The sequence below is a fragment of the Pipistrellus hanaki genome, assembly GCF_964339955.1.
Source record: "Pipistrellus hanaki genome assembly, chromosome: 2".
NCBI lineage: Eukaryota > Metazoa > Chordata > Mammalia > Chiroptera > Vespertilionidae > Pipistrellus > Pipistrellus hanaki.
In genome coordinates this window covers 164736369-164755752 of record NC_140504.1, presented here as the reverse complement: position 1 = coordinate 164755752, position 19384 = coordinate 164736369, and the positions used below count along the sequence as shown (strand labels likewise).

The following is a 19384-nucleotide window of genomic DNA, read 5'->3' as shown; positions in this document are numbered from 1 at the left end:
CCTTCTAATATTATGTGTCAGGTACAGTTCTAAGTGCTTGATATACAATAGCTTGTTGAACCGAGTTTGTCTTTGGGTAGCTGCCTCGCTTCCTTCTTGGTGCCAATATCCCCCCTTTCACTGCTCTAGGGTCTGTAAGGCCCTCCACTCTGCTGTCCCTTCTTCTGGCTCACCAGAGGAAGCCCAAGTCCAGCATTCTAAAAGGTGGCTCTGCTTGCACACCTCCTGTGACAGGTCACTCACTACCTCCTCAATTGCTGGAGAGTTCGGACTTCTGGAAAGTTCAGGTTTTGATATCACAGTTGTTTTGAAATACACCATCGCAGTGAGGATAAATTAATCTCAGAACTGTGTGGCCAAGGCCTGCCCCTTATAAGCCATCACAAAACTGTTTTGAGAAATTCAGAGAGGGGTGCTTAAAGAAGACTAAACAGAGATAGAGAGGAAGGAGGAGACAGAAGAGAGAAAACCCCCCTCTCCAATTGGAAGGGCAAAACTTTGCATGAGAGAGTCCTGGGAGAGGCAATGTATTAGGGGCGGAGGGACAGTTTGGGCAGCCAGGCTGTTGAAGCCTTTGTTTTCCTGGATTCACAAAACTGTTTGGAGCAGGGAATACGAAAGTGAGCCATTCTCCCCCATCTTGGAGCAGAACATTCTAAAGGCTGCCCCACCACCCTCAGCCCTGATGAATACTGCAGCCTTTTCTTTGAGGTTTCCTGCTGCCACTTCCCCTTCCCTGGGAGATGTATGTAGTATGTGTTAAAGGGAGCCACAAGCATGGCTGGAGCACCACCTGATTTGAGGGATCCCTTACTCCTCTGAGTTTCCCAGAGCCCTCCTCTCTGTTAACTGAACTTGATTGCCATAAGGAGGACATAGCGATTCTGAGCACCTGGATTGGAACATAGGCCTGAGTGGCTCAGGAGCAGCTGGTTATTGAGACATTCAAGGAACAGAGGGGAACAGGCCAGCATGGCCTCTGAGCACATGAAGCTTGATGGGCCCAGAAGGTGATGATGGGGGAGATTAGGATATACAGGGGCCTCCAGGTTGGACTGAGAGATTCTGAAAGTGACTGAATCCAGATGCTTGGGAGAAGAACCTCCTCCAGCCTTCACCTACACTGGGAAATCTAGCAAAGCCCTGAATGTTTTCTAATGTTCCAGACCTCCTTCCATCATGCAGATGAGAAGACTGGGCTGAGAAGGGGGAAGGGAATTAATGTTTTCCAGATGGATGATGGGAAGGAAGTCCAAGAGGCTCATAACAATCCTGAGACAGGAAGAGAAGGGATATTTATTTCTATTTCACAACAGAGGAAACACAGAGTCAGGACCTGAATCAAACCCAAGTCAGCACTCTCATCACACTTGCATCTTGGGAGAGTGGGGAGGGGAGGATTGAAATATAAATATGTTTGCAGTTAGTTTTCTCCAAGAAATGAACTTTTAAGTCTTTTTATTTTGAACTACTGGGGGAATGCTTTACTAAAGGAGAAACTCTCATCGTGAAATTATAGGCACCCAAACCTCTTAAGAAACTTTACAGAATTAGCTCTCATGTTAGAAAAGACAGGCAGCATAACCCCCATGTGTGAAAGACATTTTTAAAATTCCTTCTTGGCATGCAGAAGCTCTCGGTAAATGGTAATGACACCTGCTGCTTCCGGGCCTCCTCCCTCCTGGCGCTTCCCAGGCTTCTCAAACTTCAGAAAAGTTTGAGCATCAAAGGAGCTAAGCCCCACCCACTTCCCCCGCAACCTCCCCGCTCCTCTCAGTCGCGCCTGCGCAGTTTGCCGAGCTCGCCCCACCCTCTCCCTGGGCGCAGCCGTCAGCGCGCAGGCGCAGGCCCGCCCCTTCGCGTTTCTCAGCGGTCGGCCCCGCCCCCTCGAGTCTAGTACCGCCTCTTCCGCGTTCTCAGCTGAGCGGTCTGCCGGTGGGGGAGCGCGACCGGTCCGTGGCAAGTCCGCCGAGGGGAAGACCAGACGGCGAGGTATCCCTGCGAGTGAAGCGAGGTTTGGGGAGGGCGTGTCTGTGAGTGAGTTCCTGTCCTGGGACGGAGAAATCAGGGCTTTCAGAACTGTCCGAGGTCACGACCCGACTCTGCTGCGGGTGTCAGCCCAGGGGACGCTTTTTCAGGGTCCTGTCAGGGCTCCGTCTGTGAGGAGCTCGGGGTGCAGCGCGGGTCCCGGTCAGGCTCGGCCTGTGCCTGGGGTCGGGGCCGGGGTGTGGCAGGGGTCGGAGCTCAGTCTGGGGCCAATTAGAGAGTGAGTCCTGCTAGCTATATGACTGAGTTCAAGGCTCAGGCGGTCCAACATCATGAGTAATTTTTCATGTGAGGAATTTCTAATATTCTTGTCCTACGCTCTTTTAAAGTTAACTGTTTTCATTGAAAAACCCCTGACACGTGCGGGTGGCTGTGCCTTGAGGAGAGAGCACAGGGTCGGGTGCCATCTCTCCCCTTTAGGGAGGGACTTTCCAGGCTACCTGTCAGGTGGTCAGGAACAGGGCCAGCACGATGACTGAGAGGGATGACGTGTTGGAAGTGCCTGGCTCTGGGTCAGGCGGTCCTGGGTTCAGATCTCACCTCTGCAACTTCTATCTGTGTGTCCTCTGGCAAGTCATTTCCCCTCTCAGAACGTTACTTTCTCCTATATAGAAAGGGCAAAGTAGGGTCATTGTGAAAGTTGAATAGAATTCCGTGTGTCACCCAGCATAGCGCCTGTCATGAAATGGATGTGATGTATATGAGCTCGGTCATTTTGGACTAGGGTGCTTTAGGGAGGCCCTGGGGGAGGGGGGGAGAGTTGAGGTGACCCAGGTCCTGAAGCCTCATTGCGATTTATAGGTGGCTCTGACCTTGTAGGATGGGAAAGGAACAGATGCTTGTAAACCATTGCCCATGTGCCAAGTGCCATGCTGGGAAGTTGATATATATTGCCTCACTGGCTCCTTAGCCCTTGGCCAGGTGTGTTCAGCCCCTCTTAAGAGAAATAGGCTGGAAGGGATGTAAAGTGGAGAGCAAGGGTTGGGTTTTTATGTGGAGGTGGGCCAGCTGAAGATTGGTGCCAGCTTATCCCACATCAGCTCTTCCCTTACTGTGACCCAGAAGGATAATTGGGTTCTTGACTTTGATTGGGAGGCTTGTTGCTCTAGTTCTCCAGAAGATTTTGATGGCCAGAGGGCCTGGCAAGTGAGCACCTCCTGAGGGCAGATTGCATGAAGCTGGACATGGCAGAGAGGAGCTCTGTGAACGGGAGCTGTTGGATTCCTGCACATGCTTCTGCAGTGTGGTTTCCTGTTACGTGGTCTCATAGTAAACTGCTAACTTGATTCCTTTTGCATCCTCTTTATGGGTGCCCATATGGTCTTCCTGAGACAATGTTCTCATCATTTTTTATCTCCTCTCAGAAACCTTGGTGGGCTTCATTGCCTACTCTATAGAATTTGGACTCCTCAGCCTCATACACAAGTTCCTCCATAATCTGTTACAAAACCTCTCTTCTCTCCTGTTTCCCCTTGTCTTGCTCCCGGTGACCCAGTCAAAACAAACCACTTTTTGCTGCTCAAACACTCCCTGCATGTTCCTTTGCTTGTATTCCCTCTTCCTGCAGTTCCTTCTTCCCTATCATCTTTCAAGGCCCATGTCTCATGTGACCTGTCAGTGAAGCTTCTCTGATTCCCCTTCTGGATTAGTTGTCCCCTTCCCGTCTTCTGTAGCAGAGGCCACAGCTCGACTATAACTCCGTTTGCTGTCTGCCTTCAGGTATATCACCCCATATGTACTCTGAGTACATTGGTGGCAAGGGACCATGTCTGTTTCATCCCTCCTCTGCCTGGTACATAGTAGGCCTCTGCAGTGTTTGTGGTTGGATGAGTCAGTGAAAATTTTTATTTACTTGTTTTTGTTTTTGTTTTATGAGCTTTCAGGTTCAGAGTGGGCCCTAGTGTTTTTCCTTCAAGAGAAGATGTGCCTAAGGAGAGCCCTGGTGTAGATTGATTCTGCCCTAATTACAGACATCAAAGGCAAGAAAGTGCAGGTATTCTGCACAAAAGAGGATTCTTCCTTGCTGCTCTTGTTTTCAGGCTCTTGTATTGCCTTTGCAGTACGTTTCGTTCAGGGACCTGCACTGAGTATGATATACACCGAGTGGCCAGATTATTATGATCTTTGAACACATAATAATCTGGCAACTCAATGTATATCCTATATAATAAAAGGCTAATATTTAAATTGTCCCCTCGACCAGGAGTTCGACCAGCAGGCAGGCCGGTCAACCGCCCATGTCCCCTCCCTCTGGCTAGGCTGGCTGGACCCACCCATGCACGAATTCATGCACCGGGACTCTAATACAGATATTAGAGTGTTCAGAGATCATAATAATCTGGCCACTCAGTGTATACTCTATAGCTCACAAATGGGAAAGTGCACAGGTGGTTTACAATTGGTTGCCCTGTCCTTGGTTCCTTCCACTTGGGAGCCAGCAGCTACACATTGACATTTTCCCTCGCCAATTAACTTCAGCATATGGAACAGAAGGCTCTTTGTTGTTCATAGAAAAATATACATCGTTGAAGGTAGAAGGAGCATGGGAATCATCTAGTTCTATCTCTTTGCTTTTACAGATTGGGAAAGACCTAGAGGGCAGAGGACTTGATCAAGATTGCACAGGGAATCAGCCAGTGGTGGAAATAGTGCTGGAAGTGAGAAGTCCTGGCTCTTTGTTTTTTTCAGTTAACTACATTGTTAATCTAACATTTATTGAGTGCTTACTATGTGGCAGGTATTAAGTGCTTTATATGTATCATCTCCAAACTCTATTTTATAGATTTGGAAACTGAAGCAGGTAGAAATCATCCAGAGCTACTTTAGGATTCACAACTCTGGTTTTTAATATGGTTTTGATGGTAGTCATCTCCTAACCAGTTGGGGGGAACAGTTCACCAAAGAGCTTGCTCCCACATCACCCACGTCACCCTACTCTGTGAATGTGTGCCGTCCTCCCAGCAATGTCTGTCTATACCCTGGAGGGATTCTTGAGAGGAGTCCAAAGTGTGTTGAGAGATTGGCTAAAGGAATAAAGCGTGCTGACATGGTTATCAGTGGATCTTAGTTTAGGAACATTAGAATTAAAAATTGCAAGTCTATCAAATCAGGCAGTAAATATAAGAGCTTTAGAGTAAACTCACTCCAGGATCTTTTCTGTAAAGATTCCCAGTCAAGGGTGGCAAGATTCAATTCAATAAATAAATATTGAGGTCTTGCTATGTAGAATACCCTGGTATTGAGAAATATACACAGGAAAAACCTCATATTTCCTGTCCTATAAGTAATTTTCTTCTTAGAGCCTTCTCCCTCTAGTGTAGCTGGGAAGATAGATAAGTACATAAATAACTGAAATCAGGCTGACTATGGCAAATGTAGTAAAGAATGTAAACAAAGTGGGAGTTTGGAAGAAGGAGAAATCAATCCCAATGTGAATAAAGGGGGTCTAGAGAAGGATTCTTAAAGGTGGAAAATTTGTGATGGGCCTTGAAGGAATTTAATTCCTGTGAGAAGGAGCAATTTGAATAGTGGCCTAGAGGTGGAAATGAGTGTGTGTGTGTGTGTGTGTTGGGGGAGAGAAATGGAGTTGATAAGGTGGTGAGGAGTGGAAATAAGCTGAAATGGTGGTTTGTGCTCAAAATGTAGAGAAGGGAGTGGGGAGATAAGCACTAACATTTACCAAGTGTCTGCTTTGTTTTGTGGCTTGCAATATGTTAGATGCTTTACACACTATAATTCAGTTAATCCTCACAACCCTGTAATATGGGGATATTTATCTCCTATTTAAAGATGAAGAAACCAGATCTCAGAAAGATTGAAGTGACTTGCTCAAGGTCAGGTAGCTAGTAGGTGGCAGAACTTGGTCCACACTTATGAGTATTAGATTCAAAGACCCATGTTCTTTTTTTTCCATTGGCTCTGCAGGCCATGACCAGGACTCTGTTTATTGTGACTGCAGAATGGAGGTCAGACTAGAGCTAAGCAAGTCCCAGGATGGGGACATTGATGAGGAGGCTGTTGACATAGTTCACTTCAGGCTTAAACTGTGAACTACTGACCTACTATGGAAAATGCCTGGTCTAGGGCTGCTTGATTGGTTTAATATGTGAGCATTATGGCAGCTCCTGCAGTACCATAAATCAGTGTATTGCCATTCTTAGATAGTAGGATCTTAGAATCCATTTATAGAGACTTCTGGCACCCTGTAGTTTAAGCATAGCTTCTAATGTGAGATTAACAGTTCATTACAAAAGTGCCTAGGGAGGAACTGATTTGGCACATAATTTTCCTTCATTTTCTCACTTTCAAACAAGAATCTATAATGGAGGAAAGAGGACTACACTTAGAGTCAAAAGACTGGCATTCAAGTCCTGATTCTGCTCATTATAATCTGTGAATTCTCAATGTCAGCTTCTTTCTCTGTAATATGGGGGTATTTTGGTTCACTTCTGAAATCTCTTCTCTTGCTAATATCATTCATGTATTTCGTTGTTCTTCCTGACTTGGGGCAGTATAAGGAAGTAGCTGAGAATATGAACCTAGATCCAGAGACTCTAGAGTTTAAATTCTAGCCTTTCATCTTTCTTATATAGAGAGATAGTAGTTAGGTATATAGGGAGAGATAGTAGTTAAGTATATACTAGTAGACTCTAGAGCAAGCATGTCAAAATTGCGGCTGGCGGGGCCGCATGCCTAGTTTTATTAAAGTCATTTTGCCTCTAGAGACATATTGCCTGGGTTTTAGACCTGGCTCTATCACTTGCTAGCTATGTGACTTGGGCAAGTTATTTAACCTTCTTGGGTCTCAGTTTATTTTTCTGTAGAATGGCATACAAATATTACCTATACCATGGGGTTATTATGAGGATTGAGATAAGTTACTATGTTAAGCACTTATTAGTAGCACAGTGTCTGGCACATACTAGGTGTTCAATTGATATTAGCTTTAATAGTAATAATATTAATTGTTATTAATGTCCAGTTAGATATTGTTTTTTTATAGAGAGTATATATTAGGGCATTATCCCTGTCTTACTGTGACATTGTTGCCTCCTCTTTCTTTCCATTGCCCCATCAGGAAACGTTGAAATGCTAGATTGTTCCATCACGGGATTGCAAAGCATGACATGAAAAAAAGTGCCTGTAGGAAAAAGGTCAATAAAACATCTTTGGCTCATTAGAAAATCTTACCTGACTTGTGTCTTTCCCACCTCTGTCCACGGTAAACAGAAACAGAGCAGCAGATTGATTCCCTTTTGCACAGCCTTCAACAGAAGTGCTAATCAAGACATTTCAATTCTCTTGCCAAAAAGAACAATAACAGTATCTCTGGAAAAATGGTGCCTATTTGGTTTTCCTTTCTCTCCTCCTTAAACCCCCCTGGCATTAACTTAAGCCATTTCTTCTTGTTCCATTTTCCATGAATATGGAAATGTTTCTTCTGATTATAAAGGGAGGATGAGGTCAAGATTTTCTCATGAGAACCTTTTGTGTACTTAAAGTCAAAATCGAGTTAGGGCTCATCTTCTCTTCTCCAGGCTAAACAGCCCTGGTTTCTTTTACCTTACTCTTAAAACCTATTTTCCGTTGCTTGGATCTCATTGGTCATGCTTCTTTTCTTTCTCTTCGGTTTTTCTACTTCTTGGCTCTAACCCAGACTATACTTAGTCTGCTAATAAGAGTCCAACTAAAACACTTTAAGGAAAGAGTAGCTTCAGGTGTTTCCATTCTTTTATTCAAATTTATTGAGTGTTTGCCGTGTGCTAGGCCCTGTGCTAGGGATAGGGGACCCAGAAACAAATCAGAAATAGTCTCTGCCCTGTCCCTAATGCACAGTCTAGGGGGAGATGCGCAATAAAATGTTATAGGGGATTTAATTATGTACAAGTGTGGGAAGCTGGAAATTGTTGAGGGCAGTTCCATAGAAACAATCTATTTTGCCTGGACTGTAGGTCAAGAGTTGAGTAGAGGAGTAGTAAGACATAATGCAGGATGGATGGTCTGGGGCAAGTTTGTGGAGGCCCTAAGTGACAGCACAGGAGCTTAGGATTCCAGAAGCAGTGGATACTCATTGGAGGTGTTGGAGCAAGGAAGTGAAAGGCTCAAATCTGGCTTTTTGGACCAAGGACAGAGATACCACAAGCCTTAGTTTTATCTGCTCACCTTGATGTTTTCTGTCTTGAAAGTGATATGGTGGAACCCTTATTTGTATACCTGATGTGTTTTTGTTGTTGATGATGTTTTGCTCTGAAATTTCTATAGAAAAACTAGTTCTTAAGCTCTGGAGAAATTTCCCTATACAGCAGAAAACTTAGGAAGAATTGAGAGAGAATTGGGTGTCCAACTTATATAAGATCCAGTGGCAGGCCGATCTGTGTAGGTTTGATCTGGCCACATTCACCCTACCCAGCCCTATGCCAAGAAGAATACAAGAATGAGGAGAGGATTTCAGGGCTCATCTGGGTATTTGGTAAGAAATGTTAAAAAGATGTAGGCATTGCCAGAGTCAGATGTTCTTGCTGGGGAGGAAAAGCGGCTCAAAGGAATTTAGAATGTTGCCAGAAGGAATCAGAACCAACCAAGCATTTGGAACCTGTATCATGTATCTGAAAACCTCCAAATTCTTTCTCTTTGCCTTTGTGCTCTGCTAACAGTTTATTCCTTCATGCTGCCCAGTTGTGGTTTACAGAGGACTTTCCAATGCCACAACTGATCTGGCAAGCCGTATCCCAAGTTTAAATAATAGTTACTGTACTATTTATTGAGCACTTACTCTATGCCAGGCATTATGCCGTGAACTGGATATATATTAGCTCATTTAATTCTTACAGCAACTCTCTGTTGTAGATGTTATTGACCCTATTTTATAGATGATGAGAGTGAAGCACAGAAGGGTTGAGCATTATGTCCAGGGTTACTTCATTAGTATATGATAAGGCCAGAATCTGAATCTAGATCCTAATGGTTCGAAAGCCCATCAAAGCTTCCTACTGTGGCTCTAAACAGTGGAATAATACAAAGTCCATAAAGGAATTCTGAGGGTTTTTACTGTAGACTACTAGAGGTGTGCGTGTGTGTGGGTGTATATGTGTATGTAGAGGAACAGAATTGTAAGGAAGGGAAATAAGATGGGTTGGCAAACTTGACTATAGGCCATTTCTGGTTCACTACCAGTTTTCATTTAGACCACAAGGTAAAAATGTGTTTTATGTTTTTAAATGGTTGGGGGGAGGGAGGAGGAATCAAAAGAAAATTAATATTTTGTGGCATGAAAATTCAAGTTCCAAGCAGTTAGTTACCTACAATGGAGCACCCATATCACCGTCAGCTGATTTCTCAACAGAAATTTTGCAGGCCAGAAAGAAATGGCAAAAAATATTCAAAATGATGAATAAGAAAGACCTACAACCAAGATTACTCTACCCAGCTAAGCTTTCATTTAGAATTGAAGGTCAGATAAAGAGTTTCACAGACAAGAAAAAGCTAAAGGAGTTCATCACCACCAAACCAATATTACATGAAATGTTGAAGGGTATTCTCTAAGAAAGAGGAAGAAAAGGAAGGGGAAAAAGGGAAAAATGTGAACAATAAAATGGCAATAAAAACATATCTATCAACAGTTGAACCTAAAAATCAAAATAAACAAGCAGGAAATCTAATGAACAAAATAAACTGATGAATAAAATAGAATCAGAGGGATGGAAACATGGAAAAGATTAACGAATCTCAAGAGAGAAGGAGCGAACAGGGTGTGGGAAGAAATTAACCAAAGATCTTATATGTATATATGCATTACCTATGGACATAGACAATAGGGTGGTGAAGGCCTGGGGTGGGGCGGGAACCAGGTAGAGGGAAATAATAGGGGGTAGGGGAAGGGAGACATCTGTAATAATCTTAACAATAAAGAAAGAAAATTCAAGTTTCAGTTCCATAAATATTTATTGACATATAGGCACAATCATTCATTTACATGTTGTCTATGGCTGCTTTTTCTCTATAAAGGCAAAATTAAATAGTTGCGACAGAGACCATCTGATACACAAAGCCTAAAATAGTTACTATCTGCTCCTTTACAGAACAAATTTGCCAACCCCTACTATAGGCAACAAGAAGAAAGGAACACAGAGTTTAGTAATATTGTGACAAGACTAAAGGCAAAGAATTGAAGTTTATGGCTATCTTGGGAAGCGTTGAGACCTACAAGGAGAGAGCTTCTTTGGGCCCTGGAAATAGTTTCATTGGGTCACAGAGATTTGTTCAGGAGTAAAAGGCACAAATAGGAAGGGTTATTCTATGTGCCAACATTCTATATTGGACAATAAACATATATTTTGTGGGTGAAGTAATTCATTCAGATATTTACCAGAGTCGTGTGTGTGTGTGTGTGTGTGTGTGTGTGTGTGAGGAGTTTGTAGCCTAGTGGGAGAGCCACATAAGCATGTGTATAGCTGGCTCTAAGTATTTTAGTAGTACACTGTGGGTTTGATTAAATGCTGGATGAAGTAATTTGTGGGACTATTTTCAGTAATTTGTGATGGGCCCCTAAGAAAGAATAGGTGCTATTCTTCAAAGAGCTACATAACAGGCTGAGGGAAAGCCTGACAGTATAAGTATTTGGAGCTTATAAGATTGGGAAAGAAAGAAACATTAGAAATGATTTAAAGGTTCTGTTGCTGGGCGACTGGCAGGATGATATAATCTGATAGAGAAGAAGGGAAAAAGGAAGGAGGCGGTGGGTGGGGTTGGGGTGAGTTCAGTTTGGGACACATGATTTGAGGAAATGGCGAAACATCTGGCTTCCAGTTAGAAAACCTTTTTAGAAGTTTTGGCACCAAGTTCCCAGAATTCAGACTTAAACTGCTTTTTCAGATCTTTTCCATTGGAAAAAGGGGGAAGTACACATTGATATTGTAGAAAAATTCACAAATCTGTTTTGACACATGATAGCTAGAGCCATGCGATTAAAAATAGCAGTGGACAGAAAATGAAGTCATCACATAGAAAACTAGCAAAAATTATTCATTTGGCATAAAACCTTGTTCCTGTTCATGCTACCTGCTACCCTCAGAATCTAGTTTATCTTTCTGCTTCTAAACTTGGACAACAGAGAAATGTCAGCTTTTACCTTCTACGTGAGACTCTTTTTATGTCTTTTTGGTTCTAGAATTCCACAGTGGAAACAGAATCTGAAAACTTTTACTCAGACACTTGTTAAATCTTCAAATGCTTAATCTCAACATTTTCAAATGCTCAAATGTCTGATTTTATAGTAAAGACTAGAGAAGTCTGTAATTCTTTGTATATATCTACTTACTGGTGTAATGTATAGGTTTGGGGAAAACTAAGGTTGACCTTTATCTTCTCTGGTTCCTTTAAAGAAGTCAGCATTTAAAAAAATATTTTTATTGATTCAAAGAGGAAGGGAAAGGGAGAGAGAGAGAAACATCAATAATGAGAGAGAATCACTGACCCATTGGGGACTGAGCCCACAACCCAGGTATGTGCCCTTGACCAGAATCAAATCCAGAACCCTTCAGTCCACAAGCCGATGCTCTACCCACCGAGAAAAATTGGCCAGGGCAAAAAAAAAAAAAAAAAAAAAAAAAAAAAAGTCAGCATTTTGATATCCTTTCTATTTCTGCTTTTTAAAGATTTTCATGGCAGACATGATGAGGCAGAAGCTGAACTGAAGCAGAGAACTGAAGAATGTGTGCTACCTCTAGAGACCATTGAAACACGTCCTGCGGCTGGAAGACAGCAACCCCCTGTCAGAAGCATTATTTTATCTGGAATTTCAAGTTTATAGAGGATTTGCTTTCCAAAAATTGGGCAAACCTATAGGTAAGACTGGCTATCCATTTTACTTAGACTTTTAGATTGCTTTAGATTGAAATTATCTATTTCCATAGGAAGGAGCCAGTCAGACATTTCAGTATTCAGTTAGGCAGCCAGGATTAGCTGGACTGCTTGGCATGCCTAAGACAGTTACTTAAAGGGGGGAAGCACATTTCTATCAGAATATAATAGCAGAGACGCTCATAAGGAAAACCATGCAGTAAGTAAATTTTTTTTTATTTTTTCATTATAAAATAACTATATCATAACAAAATAAAATACAACAGAAGTATAAAAAATAAAATTTTGTACCCATTCAATTTCATTCTCCCAAAGTAACCATTGTTAAAATGACTCCAGATGTATCTTTTCAGGTTTTTTTATTTTTAACTTATAAGTGACATATATGATGACTGTTTGAAGTGTTCTGTATAACATTCTAACCTGGGGTTCTATCATGCCTGACAGGTTATAAATAACATCATGTGTTAAATTTGACTAGCTTCTGTCTGAATGTACCCCTTCCTTGACCTTGTCCCCTACGTAGTAATCATATAATCAGAAACCAAATCAGCCAACTAGTAGGTCTGGCAGAAAAAGAATGTAACCTTGTACCTGATACAAGAACTGCCATGAAATAATGTGGTTGGACTGGTTTGTAGTTCTTTCTACATAATATGCCAAAACACAAAATACAAAGCTATCTCAGAGCAATAAGAAACTTCTGATAAATTAGGTTTCAGATTAATACAATAATGATAAAGTGGTGATAATATACTTTTTAAATGTAAGTTAGAGCAATGATGACCAACTTTTCTGACATCATAGCTCACATATAAAATGATATTGTTTAGCCTGATGAAAGGATCATACCTGATTCATAGTACACCATTAAGGTTTCTAAATAAAAGCATTCTTGTTGATGTCTGGCTAACTCTGGCTACCCTCTTCTGCTTTTCAGCATTAAGGTTTAAATATAGTGTAATAGTTTAAAGTTTGAATTCTAAGCCAAACTACCTAGATTTAAATCCTAGCTCTGCCACTACTAGCTATGTGACCCCAGACAAATTACTTCATCTCTTTGTATCTCAGTTTCTTCAGCTGTGAAATGTGCAAATATGATACTTACATCATAGAGTTGTGAAGATTACCTAAGTTCATACCTGTAAAATGTGGTATTTATAAATTGCTTAGAACATTACCTGGCATAAGCACCATATAAGCATGTGTGTACTAGAACTACTTGTAGTGGTAATGTTTACTTTACTTGCTGTTATACTGCTTCAGAGAAGTAAATGTTATGGGCTCAGTCTGCCCAGGCTCTTCCTGATTGCCTCCTCCTCTGCCTCACATTTCTTAGTCTTGGGCTGTTCCTTAAGAGTGTCCACCCCCCTTACTTTCATTGCCTCAGTTTCATTTTCTCAGTTTCTATTTGTTTGGGGGCCCTCAGCCAGCTGATAACTGAGAAAACTGCTGAGTTGATCATTATACTCATCAGCTTGTTCTCACCGCTGTTCCATCTCTAGAGAGCTCTGTGACTGAGGGAAGTAGATATTAAAGAATGTGAAGAGGAGTGAATCCTAGACCTTGAAAAGAACTCTAGAATGGTTGGGAGAGGAGCATGAGCTGAGTTAGCCGAATTGTTAGCCAGCAAAGACTCATGTTTGGTGGGAAAAGGATCACCTGATGTCACATACCAGATGTTGTAGGAGCTGGTCAGTTCTCTGTAGGCTCTGCCAAAATATGGAGCAGAGCTGGTGACTCTGGGGGCACTGTGGCTCATAAGACTTCATAGAGAAATGACAGTTCTTTCAGTAGGTAGTCCTTAGGGATAGCTTGGGGGAGAACACTAGGTTAGTACTTTCATGTCAGGAACACCTGTTGCCTTTGTAGCCCTACTGGGTGAGACTCTTTATCTGCTCTGTGAGTTCTCCGGGCCCTCTCCCCATACAGGAGCCAGGTTGGTTGTTGGATCTGTATCTTTAAAACCTGTTAGCCGAGCGGGACCTATAAATACGTCAAACGTAAACAATATCGGGAACGGGTAGGCCGTATGAATACGTCCTTGAAATATATGTTGTGCCCTGAGAGGGACGATATATATTTTTTGTAATCTTTATAATTGTTTGTAAAATTTATAATTTTTTAATTCGATGTTTCCATTTTTTTGTTGGTATTCTTTGCTATTTGTTTGTAATTTTGTATTTTCCTTTTGTGCTTTATATATAAATAAATGAAAAAATATAAATTTCATTTATTTTAATTAAGTATAAATAAAAAATAATAATAATATGAAATTACGTCCTCCGGGCGTGATGAACTGACACGTCCTAGTGAAAGAGTTCACGCCTGTTACAGGTTGCGTAATTAAAAAGGGAACTCCCCAGTTAACAGGTTAACAGCTGTTACTATAGGAGTATAATCAATACTTGTAGAGTAGCAGATTTTACAAAGAAGGGAGAACTTGCATTACTATTCTTACTTTTTTAAATATATTTTTATTGATTTCAGAGAGGAAGGGGGAGATAGAAACATCAGTGATGAGAGAGAAACATTGATTCGCTGCTTCCTTCAAGCCCCCTACTGGGGATAGAACCTGCAACTCAGGCATGTGCCCTGACCCAAATCAAACCCAGGACCCTTCAGTCCACAGGCCAGTGCTCTATCCACTAAGGCAAACAAGCTAGGGCATACACATGTTTTTTGAAGTACATTTATAGAAGTATATCATTGGATTCTCACAGAGTTGCTGGAAAAGGCGGGCATTATTTTTAAACTTATTCTGTAGAAGATGAAACTGAGATTCTAAGAGGTGAAGTAACTTGGTCTTGGTACTATGTCTGGTACTATCTGAATCAGGACTCTCAGTTTGGTCTCCTGATGCCAACCCCAAGTACCTTCCCTATCAGCAGTGTGCTTTCTTTCCAGCTCCATCTCCACCAATATACAAATGTGAACCACCAATATACAAATGTGAACCAAGATGAAGGCAGGGGCAGGAGGAGGTGGAAGTGCTGGGAGCCTCCACACCAGCTGGTTCAGTCCAAAAACAAAAGAAGTGCTCACTTTTTTTCTCTGAAATAACAGACACATTGCCCAATCCTGTATCAAGGGTTAGAAAGTTAAAAACCTTTTGGGTCACAGTGCTCTTTTTGAGAGGAAGTTTATCAGGGAATTCATGAAACTGTTGTCTGAAGCACAAACATGTACCCACAAACATACTTCTTTCAGTTTGTGCACTCATACTTAAAGGGCCTGGGTAACATGCCTAACACCTCATATTTGCATAATTTTATATCATTTTCATTTCAATGCATGTTCTCTGAAGGCTGCTGTATGTCTAACTTAAGGAGATGCAAAGGTGAAGAGGTGGCAGTCCTGGCCTTTAGGAACTTTGGGGAGCTCTCAAGGCCACATAAAATCAGTGCTCTAATAATTTCCAGCAGGGTTTAGGGAGCAGAAAATGAATTTCCAGTTCAGTGCAGTAATCCCATCTATAATATTTGCATAGTGCCTAACAGAGTTTGCACAGACCTTACTTCATTCAAAGGGATGGAGACCTTTGGGATGGGTTTTAATAGCTGGGAAGAAACCTTAGGCCAAGAGAAGGAGGTGAGCCAAGGACCTGCTTGGTTGTGGAATGTTGCCCTCTGAAGAAGCTTTTATTAAATGATTGCATGCATATTAAATAAGGTCCCACAGGCCCTACAAGTGTACTGTTGATGATAAAATAGACTATGACAGGCTCCAGAGAGGAAACTATCTACCCCTTGGTAAGATTGTAACACTTCTCCCTTCCCCTTTCCTTTAGTGTAAATAGGGAAGTTAAGCACATTTTTTCACTTCACTGTCTTCCTACGTTTTTTTCTTCCTAGTTTCAAAAACAACTCTCCTTCAACAAGGTCTGTTTCTAAGGAAAGTCTTAACCATTTGTCCCTTCTGGCGTACCCTCTTCCAATGAAACCCATGCAGAATAGTCCAGGTACTCTATCTTTTGTGTGTGAAGCCCTAAAAATCTAATATTGAGTGTGCAGCCATGCTCAGAGGTATGCTTCTTCCACAAGAGGCTCCCTCAGCCCTGCTGTGGTAAGAACCAAGTATAAATTGCAGCTAACAGGGTTTTCTAGCTAGAATCGTAAGAATGTTTGAGCATCCCCTGTGCATTATAATACCACCAGCCCTCTGGCTCCTCCTCTACATTGCCTGCTTGTTGGCTGTTTTGCTTGTCCTTGGGCCTTCCATCAGTGTGGGCAGGGGAAGGAGAAAGAGAAGTGAATCTAAAATCTTCCCCATCTGCACTTGGTTTGCAGTGCTGGTGAGAAAATAAATGGGCGCCAGGATTGACATTGGACTGCACACAAGGCAGAGCAAGAGGGACAGTGGTCCCTCCTCAGCCTATTGTCACAGTGGTCAGTGCCCCCTCCCTGAGCTCCTGTAGAATTTCTCACTATGTTGAGCAGCTCTTTTCTTTTTAATATACATTGGCAAGGGTGGATATTTGGGTGCAGATATTTAAGATTAATTTTATTTTTAATTCATAGTGTGTTACACAAGAGGAATCTTGTGTTTGAAGCTGTTGGCTAGAGTAATATTTTGAGATTCTCTATGGATTCCTATTATCCCTGTGTTTATCTCTTCTATAAAATATAATTGAAAATCTGTCACCAGATCCTAAAAGTGGGAGGAAGAATGCACCTAAATTGAGCTGTCAGACACTTGGCTGCCTAACGTGCTTTCTGGATTGTGATGTTGAAAAGGGTTGTCGTTCTGTGTGCTTTCTCCTCATGGCTGTCATGTATTCGCCTCTGAGAACAGTGCATAGAAGACGTGCATTGGCTCTCATCAATCTTCCTGAGTCATTTCCCTGATCATGTTCAGGAGGGTCCTCTGAGAAGAGAGTGGGCCTTTTCCCTCAATGGGCAAGAGTTAGCTTCCATTTCAAAATCTCTCAAAAAAAAAAAAAAAAAAAATCCAACAACCCAGAGCCTGTGTTTATTGAAGGTTGGTCTAAAAGGCTCTCACACCATATGCCCCATCAGCACTCGAGTGCCTCTATTTTAGAAGGATGTAAAGGTTTAATCACCCTGGTGGGGATTTAGACCCTGAGACTTCAGAGAAATCTTATTATTTCTAACTGCAGGCAAAGAGTATTAAGGCTCCACTCTGGATCAGGGGCATGACATGTTCTGTAAGTAATTTATCTTTACCAGGGGAAGGCCCTTACTAGAGTGTCTTAGAAACAGTACTACGATTGGGTACTGGCTCATTATTCCTCCTTTTCTCTTTCTTCTTCTCAGTCTCCTGCTTATTCTTTTTGTCCCTACTTTTTCCTGCCCAATGTCCAAATATCTGCTTCCCAAATTTTCCCTTTAACAGGGGGCACCAGGTGCCTGCCAAGGAGAGATAATAATGCTTTTGCAATAAATGACCTCATCCAGCAGCCTGGTGTAGACCTGTCAACTGCACACTTCTGAATGGACCCTACCTGTATCCCCTCAAATAAGGAACAGAGAGGGAAGCGTGTGTTCTGGCTCCATAGGCACTCACCTGTGCTCATAGATATCCCTGCCCTATTGTACCTTCACAGAGGCAATCTCCACTGAAGGCCTTTAAATCCCTGTGCACATCCACATAGGGATGTTACTAATCGTATGATTTTTTTTTTGCATTTACCTCTTCCAACCTCACCCTCCTTCCTGTCTTTCTGAAGCTAGAGAATGTCACAGGTGGGATTCTGCTTATGGATTCATTGTTCTGTTTGGGGACTATAGTTTGATTGGTGGCAGATCTAAATCCATGTGCTAATGAGCTTGGTTAAAGCAGGCCTCTGCTATCCTCTTTTAATCTAGCCTGTCTGTCTGAGTTTCTTTCCACAGTTAATGATCTGCTGTAATGGTTTTGCCTTTAGTTTTGCCTCCTGGGTCAAAACAAATCAATAGTCCTCACAGATATTTAAAAACCATCAGTGTAAAGCTCCTGGGTCTCAGTGCCACCCCCCTCCCCCGGGTTTTGTTTTGTTTTTGCTTCTGGGTAAACTTAAAGCTTGATCAGTACAGTGATATTTCTCTCGCATCTCCTCTTTTCTCCCAGAGATGGGCAGCAGTGAACCCCTTCCCATTGCAGAAAGTGACAAGAGGAAGAAGAAGAAGCGGAAGGCCCGGGCCACTGACTCCTTGCTGGGAAAGTTTGAAGGTTGGTCATGCAACTCTCTTAGAGCAGGGCCTGGGGCTCCCCAAGTATGGGAGGAGCTTCCCAAAAGCTCGTGGGTCTAGATCACAGGATCTGTGTTATCATAGAGCTAGCTCGTGGTTATGTGTATGATAGCGATGAAAGAAGGAGTGCAAGAGTTTACAAGGAGTGACAGAAAGGGAGAGAGCAGAGATGAGAAAAGCCCTTGGATGAGGCACAGGCTTCCTCCGAATGGTCAAAGAACAGGAAGACCAATCTGTCAGAGTTGTACGTGCAGTGAGATTGGCTGGTGCGTTTCAGCCCCTTCCAGATGTGATCTTCCCCTCAGCTGTTCCTAGAAGGGCTGCTGAGAGGTAGAACAACCATGTAAGAAGAGGAAGAGAGGGCCATGGCTGCAAATGAAACTTCAATCTTCTGTAAGCAGAGAACTTGACTCCAAGAGATTGCAGCTACTTGTGCTGAGTTTGACACCATTTTAAGAGTGACTGTTGTGTTCAAAGGACACAGTGTTGATGATCAAAAGTTTTGAATCCTGTGTGAGGCACCAGGCTCAATGCTTGTCCTGTTACCACTGGGCATGTGGTGGGATGGAGTGAATCACTGAACATTTCTGCAAAGAATTGAAAGGATCAGTAGCTACTCCTAGTAGTGACATGCCCCTTCATCTATTCTGTTTCTTTTGTGAAACCTGAAATAGCTTCCCCTCATGGCCCCTCTTTACAGTATTGCAGATACACTAATGAGTTGATTGTTTTGTAGAGTAGTTCTAGTGACCGGCCCTTTATGAGTCAGGAATATTGGACTTCCAACCACCAACCTATTCGGACATGTGTAAAAGGCTAATACTAAAGTGTCCATTGTGAGTAAAGCGTGTTATTTAAAATTCTTACAAACAACAGTGTGTATTTTTAAAAAATTTTTATTGCATTTATTGGGGTGACACTGGATAATAAAATTATATAGGTTCAAGTGTACAGCTCTATAATATATCATCTGTATATTGTATTGTGTTCACCATCCAAAGTCAAGTCTGTTTCCTTCAGTATTTATCTCCCATATACCATCTTATACTTCCCCCCACACCTTTCTCTCTTATAATCACAATACTGTGAGTTTGTTTGTTTTCTGTTTAATACCTTCACCTTTTTCCAGCCCCCTAACGCCCCTCCCCTCTGATAGCTGTCCGTCTGTTCTCTGTATCTATGAGTCTGTTTGTCTTTAATCCAGTCAGTAGATGTGTGTGTGTGTGTTTGGCATGATTTTTAGAATAATTTCCAAATCAACAGGTCTTGCTCTTTCAATGAATATGAGT

The 19384-nt window shown here is 42.2% G+C and overlaps 1 protein-coding gene across 5 annotated transcripts in view; it reads left to right on the top strand.

Moving 5' to 3' along the window:
• The first annotated feature begins 1878 nt into the window (after positions 1-1878).
• MKNK1 (MAPK interacting serine/threonine kinase 1) overlaps positions 1879-19384 on the top strand; it is a 37575-nt gene continuing 20069 nt past the window's right edge. For 2 of the 5 annotated variants that reach the window (XM_084873330.1, XM_084873327.1), the window contains exons 1-4: positions 1879-1992; positions 11700-11889; positions 15759-15865; positions 17974-18075. In XM_084873330.1, coding sequence (XP_084729456.1) covers positions 15841-15865; positions 17974-18075 — 127 coding nt within the window. In that variant the 5' untranslated portion in view covers positions 1879-1992; positions 11700-11889; positions 15759-15840. The remainder of the gene's footprint in view (positions 1993-11699; positions 11890-15758; positions 15866-17973; positions 18076-19384) is intronic. The other 3 variants (XM_084873331.1, XM_084873328.1, XM_084873329.1) reach the window with 2 other exon arrangements.